General features: G+C 35.5%; 1 protein-coding gene across 1 annotated transcript in view; it reads right to left on the reverse strand.

Moving 5' to 3' along the window:
• Positions 1-13,071, reverse strand: part of LOC117570207 (terminal nucleotidyltransferase 5C) — a 70,791-nt gene that overhangs the window by 54,493 nt on the left and 3,227 nt on the right. The window contains exon 2 of the mRNA XM_034251696.2: positions 10,924-12,761. Within this exon, the coding sequence (XP_034107587.1) occupies positions 10,924-11,946 (1,023 nt within the window). The 5' untranslated portion in view covers positions 11,947-12,761. The remainder of the gene's footprint in view (positions 1-10,923; positions 12,762-13,071) is intronic.

A 13,071-nucleotide genomic window follows, 5' to 3' on the forward strand; every position in this document is an offset into this window, starting at 1 on the left:
TTCAGCTCTTCCAAGCGCGCTTCCAATGGCAATAGCGAACAGCAAAAGCAGTCGCAATAAAAGAATTAGCGGCGCTTAATGCGCAAGCGTAACAGAAAAATCGCCAACAAATTAAAAACAACAAGTAGGAAAGCTATTATCGAGTGTGCTTGACTTTGAGATACCCGCTACCCATTTTCAATAAAACCATATTCTAAAAATATACCAACTTACCAAAAATATATAAACATACAAAGCTATATCGATATAGTTATACATAAAAAATATACCTAATTAATATTCCGAAAAAATACTGAAATATTCCGAAAGCTCGATTTGGTATATCTATAGAGTACTACACTCAAAATATACAAGTGCAAAATATACCAGATTGTCAAAGAAGCTACAATCGATTGTGCTCGACTGTAAGATATCCGCTACGCATTTTAAATAAAACCATATTTTAAAAATATACTGAATTAATATACCACAAAAATACTAAAGTATACCGAAGGCTATTTTTGGTATATCTATAGAATATCACAATCGAAATTTACCATCGAGTGCAAATTACAGTATAAAGTATACCAGAAAATATACCATATAGTATAAAATATACTAAGTTGTCAGCCAAACAAACTTAAACCGAATTGCAGTAGGCACTTTTTTGTCACACAGCTGATGAGGCTGATTAAGAGAAATTAATCCTTCTGCCTGCAGCCTCAAAGTTATAATACCCTTCTACCCGGGTATAAAAACATAAATCGACTAAAAAATACATTATTGTTGGTGTTTTTTTTTTTTTTTTTTTTCAATCGTCACACACACTTGTAGTATGAATGTATGTGTGGTTTTTCAATGGGAGACAACAATAGCGGAACAAGCTAAATGATTTGAAGTAAATGCGCCATTCATAAGTGGATGCCACACATGAATACGAGATACGAGCAAACTCCGAGATACTATATACTATACACTCTCGTACACATGCACACACGAGATACAGATACACTATCTCATAGTACTCGTTCTTCTATGTATTGTTCGATGATCAAAACAATGTATTCAACATCCGCATTCTACGTGGCGCTCTAAATAGTTAAACAAAACACAAAAACCAGCAAGCAAAAGCCAACAAAAAACTAAAAAGACGAACGAAAAAAAATACAAAAATAATAAACTAAGCAAAAGATTTCTGATTAATAGTTTTGTTGGGCCAACTTGAAGTTTTATTTCAATGTTAATTGAAGACTCGTTCGCTGTCGCAGTCGCAGTCGCTGCCGCAGCACGTGATTTCCCTTCCCTTCAGCGATGACTCAGTTATTATTTAGTTCGAATCGTTTAGTTCTAAATACTGGCTTCTAAAAGCGCCAACAACAATTAAAAAACCGCAATGTAATTATAATAAAAAGTCGACATGAAATTCTATTTCAATTGAAAATTGAAAATTGCTTCAGCTGACAGCCTGAAGTTGTATAGTTTGTTTTTGTATCTGTCAGATTGCAAATGTTGTTACGGATCTCTCGAACATCATCACACAGATGTCGCCAACTCATTCAAGTTTGAGTTGTGAATTGAGAATCACGAATTAAATGATAAGTTGTATGTGTTTGAAAGCTTCCCCTCACACAAAATCTAGTTTCTGTAGTTTAAGCTTTTAATCTACGTAATGTGCTTTGAAGTTTTAAGGATTATTATGAGAATGAGAATATATTTTTTTACAAAAGTGTTAAGCTTAAGCTTAAAATCAACTTTCAATATAAAGTCTATTAACAATCTGAAGCTTTCTATCATAAAAGCTTTCTTCGTGGTTATGCAGAAGGATAATCCTTTAAGCAGCTTCCCCAAGTTCATTTCCAGTAAGTTTTAATGAACTTTTGCTTGCAAAGCTCACATGCGTAAATCAAATCGCATCGTGTGTTTGTTTTTGCGAATGTGCGACACTTGCGTAAATAAAAGCTTTCAATTGACATTGAATATTGAGTGTCTGTTATCTCCGTCACAGAAAGTGAAACTTTCCACGTTAAATGTCAAGATATCACTGCAAATATGATAACAATCATCATCGCGGAATACCAGTTTAATTAAGAAATACACAAATTATGAATATTAATATGAAAATGCAAATTTCATTTGACATTATAATTGTACAACTCTTAAAGTGCAACAGTTAGAATCTCAGCTTGTTCTTCTCCTGCATACTTATTAAATCTTCAATCTGAAATACAACTGAACTCTAGACCCTCTAAGTACATACAACAAACAGATTTTGCGATGAATAATAATGATATAATTTTGTCACATTTGCCATGTCATAATTGTTTTCAAATTGGCTTCAATTATATTTAAATATAGTGTTTACGAATTTCGCTCACATCGGCTTATTTTTTTTTTTGCCGTTTCTGCAAGTCAGACTATCTAAAAATAAACAATAAGCTGGACACAGCTATTATTATTACTATTATTATTATTATATTGTTGTCGAAATATTCGATTTAACCTTTTGTTTAATTTGTTATTGTCGTCAGTAGGAAGAGACGCATAACAACGAAAAACTGACAAATTTGATAATTAGCGGAAGTAACTTGTTTTTTGCCGACAGATATAAACACAGCAAAAGAGAGAGAGAGAGAGAGGGAGGCCATGAAAGAGAGACGACAAATATGCGATATTTTTTTGGTTGACAATTGATAAAGCGTAGAACTTTATCAAGTTTGTGTCGTCGTGTCGACTATTAGAAGCAATTTGGCAACACTTTTCGCTTTTCGCATCTATTTCCAAGCAAGAAACACGTTTCTTGGAAATTCGGTTAACAAATTACAGCTAAAACATTCCGAGTGCGCTAATTATGATATCAATTGGAACTTCTTTTAAAACTGTTATTTTGTTGTTTCTTTTTTTGTTGGACAGCAACAGCAATAGCAAGAAGCAGCAGACCAACTGCTGTCTCTGAAGCCCCAGTAGGCCTGATAAGAGCCATTCCATTGATAAGTCGCACAGCCAGAAAAACCACACAAACAATGCCACAAAGATAAAAAATAAAAATAAAAGTTAGAAGCAAAGTAAATTGAAAACTATCAGCGTAGTGCAACTGTGAGAAAGGAAACGCCCTTGAAATACAGACTGATAAGTTGCCACCAATTTCGAATCTTCAAACGTGACCCGGACTTTGGCTTGAAGGTGCGACCCCAGACAACGTGTCAGCTGGCAATGATACTAGTTTCTAGACGGATACGAGCGACAGTTCAGCTTATGCTTAGGCCTCTTAATTCAGCTTTTTGCTGATTTATTAAAGCTTTTATATGTATGACAATATGCATGCACTTCAAACAAAGCTTTAAACGATTAATGCGCTTCACGAATTCTGCACTTTGCGGAAAGCTCTTTTATTCTAGTACCTGCTATTGAAAACAATTTATGCTCAGCTATACTTATTAGAGCTGTTATATGTATAAAAATATGGAAGCTAAGCTATTAATGCGCTTCACAAGTTTTCCAATCTGCAAGTTTCTACATAAAAGTAAGATTGTTAGATTAGTTAGATTAATTAGAATTGAATTTATTCAGTTTTGTACCGTTGAGCTCAGTCTTAGGCTTCTTAATTGAGAGTTTAGCTGATTTATGCCTAACTATTCTAGTTTATAAAGCTTTGACGACTTTAAATTTAGATTCAAGCTATTAATGCTCTTCACAAGCGCGGCACATGTTGAAAGCTCTCTTATTATAGAGGCTTCTTTATTGTGCCTAAAGCTGATTTATGCTCAGCAATAGTTATTAAAAAGAGCTTTTATCTAATATGCTAATATGCATGCACTTCAAGCAAAGCTTTAAACCATTAATACGCTTCATAAGTTCTACACTTGCTAAAAGCTTTATTATGCTAGTGCCTGTTATTGAGCTTCAATTTGACCAAGTTTCTTTATAAAACTCTTCGATAATTACAATTGAATTTATTCAGTTTCGTACTTCACCATTTTGGTTAAGCTTTCAAGCACGTCTATTCAGCACTAATGTGCTTGAACCACAACTTCAAGTGCCAAGTAGTATTCACTTGAGTCTCGCTTGCAACTCAAGTTCACCGAGCTCTTATCTCAATGGTATTAAGCTAGCTGCGAAGCAGAGAGTTAAAGCTCTAAAGCGAGTGCCAATAAAGCTCACTAATTCACATGTTTCGCCTGCATTAATCGCAATAATCTAATCCGTTTTTAGTGTCACTTAAAGAGCCAGTGTCATTGAGAGCCAGAGAGATAGATACGAGTGATGCTCGGGGCACTTGTTGTTTGGCTTAAATGTCAGCCTAGCCGGCAGCCGTGGATAAATGTTAAATGTCTTTTAAATACCAATCGAGGCGGCTCTTTTGCGGCTCGTGTTCGAGTATAAGAAGCGCCAGCCAGACAGACACTTCAATTTTGAAAGTTTGTGCATAATTATTAATCGTTTTATAGCCGTTAAGTAAGTATTATATGAAAAACAAGCTACAAAAAGAAACAAAAAACAAAAACTAAAAGCAAAACACACTTTAAACAATTTACCAATTTGCTTTTCAAAAAGACGCAAGAAAAAAAAAAAGGTAAAAATAATAAAATAAACGCGGCCTTCTCGCCTCTGCTTTGTGGCAACTTGCAACAGCGGCAACAACTACTTGCAACAACAACTTCAACAACAGCAACAAGACGATTGCAAGTCGAGCTCAGATTAGGCGAAAAAATTTGAAAGGTGCACACACGAATGCATTGCAAGCATTTTAAACAAAGAACTACAACAACGTCCGTCTGTCTGTCTGTCCGTCTGTCTTTTGGCTTGTACACAAACATAGACAAACAACAACAGTAACAACATGGCTGGCAACAACATTGTATACGGCATACCTTGCATACATTTGTAGCTATGCGATTAAATTGATTGTTCAAGTTAGTATTTACATCCTTATAGCGGACAAAACAAACCCATCGACAGCTTTATGGGAGAACTGAAAAGTCTTAATAGAAAAGTTTTCTTTATCTTCTTGCAGTTGTCAAACACAGCAAGGAATTTATTGAGTTTTTATTCTTTGGTATTGGCTTTTTGCATTTTTTATATCTCTGCATCCATTGACATTAAAATTGTATTATTTTCTATATTTTCAAGTCCCATTTCAATTGTAATCATAACTAAACTGCACACTTTACGGAGATACACAACAGCAGACAGTCGTCCACTCGAATTATCTCACCTTTGAGAGGAAATAAGAGCACACACAAGATGCAATCAGCGTAGTTTGAATAAACAACAGAGATAAAGTCAAGTGTTTGTGAAGCATTGAAGCGCATTATATGCTATTGATAAAACACTTCAAAGAACTCAACTAAAAGAGAACCTCAATCAGCAGCTTATAGAAAAGTCTGTTGCATAGATAGCTTATCAAAATTAAAATGGTATTTATTTATTTATATAAAAAATATACATATATAATATGAAAACCTTAGCATTCACTCTTATCTAAGCGAATGTGAGCGTGTGTTACACCGCAAACATTTCAAGTGCTATCAGAAAGATTTTTGTCGTTGCATTTCTACATTTCTATTTGCTTATTATGATTTGATTATTTTATTTACCTAATATACAAATATTTATGTGCACTTATTTACTTGTCTTATCAGCGCACAAAAATGACTTAATTCGTGGCAACAACAATGTTGCCATCATGTCAACTCGGGTCAAACTGACTCAGACTTGTGTCTCTCGTCTTTGTCTTTTTCTTTGTCACATTGGTCTGGGGGGCTAATGGCGCTAATTGTGCTCTCATTGTTAGGACCGCACAATGCAAGTCTCTCAAATTACCGAAAGCTTCTAATTAGTTTTTGCTTCAATTTGGTCAAAGGTCAAACTCTGTTGCTATCTTCCATGTCCATACTCCCTCTCTACTACTCGTGTTGTCGAGACAGCGAGCGGTGTCGTAGCAGCGAGCTTTAAAGCAAAGCTTTCGCTTTTGTTACTTAACGCAATTACGTTGCATAGTTTTAGGCTTGGGATTTCATTAGGCTTACAATTAGCTGCAGATTATTGTGTAGCATACTTTTGTGCGTGACGCCTTAAGTCCGCTTTAAATAAATCAGCTTAATAAATCGATGTTTGTCTATTATTAGTTAGAGGTTTGGTTGCCAAGTGGCACATTAATTGCGCTTAAAGATTTATCGTTCTTAATTAAAAGTTGAAAAATAAAATTCGAGAGTATCTGACATTCGCATCAAACTCGCCAAACAACTTCTTGGTACATTGTTTAATTAAAGCTGTGCGTTTGCACCTTTTTTAAGACAACACACTGCCAACACTTTTTTTGCGACCGTTTGAATAACAAGTGATTGTACATATTTTTGTTTAAACAATAACAAAGACATTTTAACAGCTGCCCTGAAGAGTGTTTGTGTGTGTGTGGCACTTTCTATGTGTTTCGACTCTGAATGTCACACAGTCATTTTTGGCCAATTTAAAAATAAGCAAATATTTTTCAGTTTTGATTAAATATTTATTATATTTTGCACGGTTTTCATTCTTGATAAGCGATACGCAAGCATTCCGTCCGAGCTCAAAACACGTGATAACAAATCATCATTATCATTATCATTAGCATTATCAGAGTCTCCTCTTCAGTTGCTCTGGGCTGAATTCTAAAATTATCTGAATTCAACCCACACGACTGCATTATGGACATTACTTTTCGTCGATAAGTTATTGGGCCATGTTAGCATACAATTTTTACGACGCAAATTATACAAGAGAGGTGAGCAAAATTTACGACCGTCAAATAATCATACAACCCTTTTTTCTATATATTTGTGCAGGGTATACTCTCGTTTAATTTGGCCCGAAAGTAATTAACGGAGCGGAAAAAGCTGGTAACAAAAACAAAACATGGCTGAATAAAAATTTAAAGTCACACATCTGCGCGATCGGCACAAAATCATGAAAAGCAATCAACGCTGATGTCATGAACTCGACTTATAAAATACCGGAACATGAAACATTTTATAAACCACTAAAATAATATAATAAATATATGCACATATTTATATTTAAAGTCCGTCTGAGAAATACAACAACAAGAAGCTAAATTGTAGGATATACAAAAATATTGCATTTGTAATGATTTTTGTCGGCAGTTTACATATGATAACAAATTATGTATTACAGATAAACAAACAAGTAAAGAAACTGTAATTGAGTGTGCTCGACTGCAGACCAATTTCAATTAAACCAAATTTTAAAAACATACCGCAAAATACTAAAATATACTGAAGGCTATATTTGGTATATCAGTATTGTACTGCTATCAAAACATACATTAGACTATAAAACATACCAGATTGTCAGCCAAAACAACTAAGACCTAAGATTGCAATTTTTATCTGGTCGCAACAAAATTTTTAGGATTTATAAATGCTAGAGTTATTTACAGGGGCGGAAGTGGATGTGTCAAAAATTTGCTAGAATAACAAGAAAGAAAGTGTGCTCAACTGTGGTATACCCGCTACTCATTTTGATAAAAATCAAAACATTGCGATATACAATTTAAAATATGCCAAATTAATATACCAAAAAAATACTGAAAATATACCGACAACTATATATATACTATATATTGATACAGTACTACATTCAAAATATACCATGAAAATCAAAACAGTGCGATATTCATTTTAAAATATACCGAATTAATATACCGAAAATACTAAAATTAGACCAAAAACTATAATTGCTGTATTGATTCAGTACTGCATTCAAAATATACCATAGCCAAAATATACCGTAGCAAAAATTCAAAAACTATAAAATCTCACTAATTTAATCATATAGTATATTTCGTCAAACTTTTCTTTAAGTTACCTATTCAATCTCTATGAGAAAGAGAATTGCAATAAATAAATGGACAAGTGTTGTGACGCTCCATTTAAGACAGCTGGGAGGAGGCTTATTAAAGATTTGGAATTGTTTGTAATATGTTATGGTAATTTTGAAAGTCAAAGTAATTAGCTGAGTGTATGCAAATACTTGTATGTATAATGCAGTAAATACGTTTATAATATCGATTGGAGTCGCTTGCTTGACGCAAGCGCTTCGTTTTACAATACAAATACAAATGTTTACAGTGCCTACCAGCGTCAGTCGGACAGACGAGCAACAGCAATTGTATTTAGCAATTTGTTTAATTTTGTATATTTATACTTTCCTCATTGTTTCGATGCGACGCTTTATGACGTGACGGATCGCAAGATAACGAGGCAGAGTAGTAATAAGTGAAAGATTTCAATTCATTAGATCGTGGTAAAATCCCCGTCGATCGTCGCATACGAGAATAGCGCACACTTTAAGAGTTAATGCCAAGTATGATTTGGTATTTTGTATTATTTTTCATTATTTTGTATTTTTGGTTTTATGATGACAAGTGCCGTGCCTATCTTATCTACATGTCAGCGATTTCCGTTGCCCAGCAGCAGCAGCAACAGCAACAGCAATAGCTTGTTTTTTTTGCCACGTGTTCCGACTACCTCGACCCACTGTGCCCCCTTGCAGTGTCGTAAAATGAGATGAAGTGATTCACAAAGAATAATAATAATAATATTAATACATGAATATGAATAACTGGTGTAGTTAGCCATTGAAAATGTGTGCTAAGATTGTTTGTAAAGCGCCTTTTTGAAGGTCAAGACTCCGATGTTTTTCTCTCTCTCTCTCAGCAAAGTCTTTTCTTCAGCCTAATAGTCTAGCAGTTGTTCAAACGTTGGGCCCCAAGTTTTTATCATATTGACATCTGTTTATCAGCCGCATTTGTGTAAAACTGTCATTAAAAATTTCGCTTTCTAAAACGAGCCCAAACCACAGACAACAGCACGCAATCAATTTGCATTTGATTCGTTTCGGATTCTATTTTGTTTTTATTTTGATTTCTTGGGTGATTTTTTTGTGTGTTGTTGTTTTGTGTTTCTAACGCGGCATTTATCAAAATATGTAGCCATGTCACCAATCAATACCAGTTTCCCTTTTCGCATACATTTAGAACTAGTTTCGTTAGTCTTAGTCTTAGTTATTGGCCATTTGAGATAGCCAGCCAGCCAGTCAGCACTGATGAACTGACGCACATGCTAATCGAAGCAATTTTGAATAAGGTTGATATACTCAATGGCCAATCAAGGGCATTATTATAATGAGTTGGAAAACTATTGTATATATATTCACTTGATATAGAAGACAGCAAAGAATATAGCTGTCAATTTTATAAAAACGAACTTTTTACTATTTCAATTTAATCTGCACAATCTAAATTGCTCCATAATGTAGTGAACATCTCAGATCTATATTCACATGAATATAATAATAGTAATTAGTGTAGAGGGGAAATCCCATTTATATTGTGCATTTCAGATTCGCATCGTATGTTGTAGTCGAGCATACTCGACTGCTGATTTCTTGCTCTTGGACAGACACAATTTTTCCACAACGATGTCTGCTTAAAATAACATCCATATGATTTGCATAAATAAAATATACTAGATTTTCTATTGCCTATTATGAGGTTCGTTTTCGATTTCGTTGTAGTCTTGGATTTTATTTAGATTTTATTTAATGTTAGTCTTCTTTTTTGTTTTGAACAACAGGCAAGCAGGCAGACAGGCAAAAAGCAATTCCAAGGTTTTTCACATTTCCGTAAAATCGATGTATAATAGAAAACAGGCTGACACACGCATATGTGTGTGTTCATACATATGTCGATCAATCTATCAAAATCAAATGAAATCGAATTTGAAACCCGAAACATGTTCAACAAGTCGTATACTTAATGCATGGCAAACAAACATGTGAAGAAGCGAAACGAAGGTGTCAACGGGGTAAGCATAGAGTGCAAACAACAATATGCAAAGTGCAGCGATAACACAATGCCCAACTGCTAACTGATCAAATAAACATGCTTCTACGCTCGTAATACAATGGAAAGAGAACTAATTACACAGCAAGGGGAATACGGGGAATTTCCCGTTTCAACGGTGATAAACCCCACACTGTGTAACTTTCTCAAGTGTGATTGCGTTGCGACTACGCTTTACAGTCGCAACAATAAAATAAAATACGTAAGGTATTTCATTCTGTGATGCAATGTGCATCTCAAAATATATGTGATGACTAATGTCAAATATAACACCACAACAAAAACAACTCTATTTCTGCACAAATTTCATTCCCTAGTTTTCTGGTTTCCTCCCCCTATTTGTCACTCTCTCTTGCTCTCACTTTTACAGTGCCTTATCATATAACTGCTTTTTGCGCCATTAATTAGAACCGCTTCCTTAGGTGGCGTTGAGTGTGCTGATTAGAAAGAACTTCTCGAATCTTTATTGATATGAGTGTATGTGTGTGTGTGTTTGTGTGTGAATGAATGTGTGCCACAGAAACTAACTAAGACAAATGGAAAGTTTCGAAAGATTACCCAGAAATTGCGATAGAATAATAGTTGCGAGAAGTGTTGTCTCTATTGGAAACGAGACTTATTATTATTGCAACATCTTGGAAAACAATCAAATTGTTGCATTTCAACTTAGTCATGAAGTGAACTAAAAATGTATTGCAAACTTATCTTGAACTTGTGCTCGTTGATTGCATAGAATATTGTATACAGAAAATACTCGCAACTTCGCACGCTTTTCGGGCAATTTTAGTTGGAGTTAAATATCCCAGATCAGACAATACCGAAAATACTCACAACTTCGCACGTTTTTCGGGCAATTTTAGTTGCTGTCAAATATCCTAGTTCAAAATATCCCAGCTCAGACAACTAATCAAATAGGGGAAATACTTTTGCATGAGCAAATGTGTCATCAATTATTTTAGGCAATTCTACTTATTATGATCAACATTTATATCCACTAGCTTAACTTATTATCAGTGTTATAGCATATGCTTGGCGAAACTCACCTGCATTATGGGATAGGCGACACGTCCTTTGCCGAAACGTTCTATAATGGTCAGCTTGCTGGCACTGGCGATAACACCCGCAATGTTCGATGAGGAGAGCACGGGTTTCAGCGGCTGTACGATGGGCACAAAATCACGATTACGTTCAGCAAATGTGCGATCGAACGAATTGCGACGATCGCTCTGCGAACGTCTATAAGGCACATGATTGCTGCCGTTGCCACTGTTGTTGCTGTTGTTGTTGCTGTTGTTGCTGTTGCCAGCTGTCGATTTGTTTGCATACTGTGAAGCACCCATGTAGGATTTGGATTTGCGGTATTGTTTGCCCGTGTACACAACGGACGTATCCAGCTGCAATTGATCGCTACCAATGCTGCTATAGCTGCTGCTGCTCATATCCGAACTGGCGCTGCTCGGCAGGGCCGATGAGGGCAACAGAGACGACAACATGGCTGGCTTCGAGCACTTGGCGCAGGGCACAGCTAAAGCGGCGGTCAACAAATCGGCGGGATTTACTTTAGTAACGGCATTCTCAGTATTGTTTGTGTTTGTGTTTGTAGTTGAGGTTGCTGTTGTTGTTGTTGCTATTACTGTTGCTGCCGTTTTATTGGAGCTTTTGCTGTTGGAGCTTTTGTTGCCAGCATCTTGTGTGGATGTTTGACGTTGCAGCGAATGTTGATTGTTATTGTTGTTGTTGTTACTATTACTGCGTGTTAATGGCTGTATGAAGAGCTGCTGTCTTTGGGGTCGTGCCTTTTTGCTGGCACGTTGATGTTGCTGTTGTTGCTGCTGCTGCTGTGTTTGCTGTTGCTGTGATTTATTCTTTGGACGCGCTGCGTTATTATTATTTTTGTTGCCTGCATTTTTGGTCTTTTCTGTAGTTTTCATTTGATTGTTGTTGCTCTTGTTAGTTTGCAGCACCTGTTGCTGCTGCTGTGGTTGTGGTTGTTGTTGTTGCTGTGTCTGCGTCGCCGGTTTGTCCTTGTCCGCCTTCGCTTGCTTGCCATTGGATTTGTTTACCATTTTCACAACGGTAACGTCGTCGTTGTCTTCGTTGCTGTTAATTCACTTACTGCGTTCTTTCGATTGGCTCGATTATGTTTTTGTTAATTTGTTTTAAACCGTTTTTGTATTTTGTTTTTTTTTTTGTTTTGTCTTGTTTATTTAGTAATTTAAGTTTAGAGTCTTTTTATGCTCTTTATTTGAAACTTCTCTGCGCTTGAAAAAGTGCTTCTGTGCTTGTTCTATGCGCAATTGGCTTTGTGGCCTCTGCTTCGCTTAACTACGCTGCTTATTTTGCTGCTGCCTATCGGCGTGCACACACACACACATATACGCACACGAAACGAACACACGAAACTCTCTCGTTCGAGCACTCAACGATACACACGGCACAATAGATTGGAGAGAGGTGTGAGCGAGTGAGAGCGCAACTTTGCCTGGCGCTTTAATATTTTTCGTTACGTTTCTTGCTCGCGTTTTTTGTTGTTGTTGCTGCACTTGTAGTTGTTGCCAAAGCTTTCTGTTTAGTTATTGCCACGTTTGTTGTTGTGCGTTATTTTGTTATATTTCTTTTTGTTTTGGGGTTTTGCCGTTGACTTTTTTTTTTAATTTTTTGTTTTGTTTTATTAAATGAGCTTTTGTTGTACTACCTTTGAAATATTTATAATCACAAATTCATTTCTTTATGTTGTTTTCGTTTTCGTTGTTTTTATTTTTTAATTTTTTGTTTTTTTTTTTTTTTGTTTTTGCGGTTTGTTGCCTGTTTTCTGTTGGCTCACTGTCGTTTTATTTTGTGCAAATGCTCTTTCGCTTGTCTTCTCTTCTGAAAGTTTGCCCTGTAGTTTTTAGAAAAGAGAAAGAGAGAGTGAGAAAAATAATATAGTTGTTTGTATATATTAGCAAAACAGTTGTTGTTGCCTAAGCACATTTTTCTAGCTAAGCTCTGTTTGTTTATAAATTAATAAATTGTTTTTATAAATATTTGCTACACAATGCGCTCTCCCTGTCGCAGTCGCCATAACCCTTTCAAGCATTCGTCATTTATTTCTATACTTATTACCTTATGGCAAAAGAGTATTATAATTACGTGCCAATAAAAGAACGTGGCATCTCCTGCCGGTTAACTTCATGGTCTATATTCATCTT

The sequence above is a fragment of the Drosophila albomicans genome, chromosome 3, assembly GCF_009650485.2.
Source record: "Drosophila albomicans strain 15112-1751.03 chromosome 3, ASM965048v2, whole genome shotgun sequence".
Classification (NCBI taxonomy): Eukaryota; Metazoa; Arthropoda; class Insecta; order Diptera; family Drosophilidae; genus Drosophila; species Drosophila albomicans.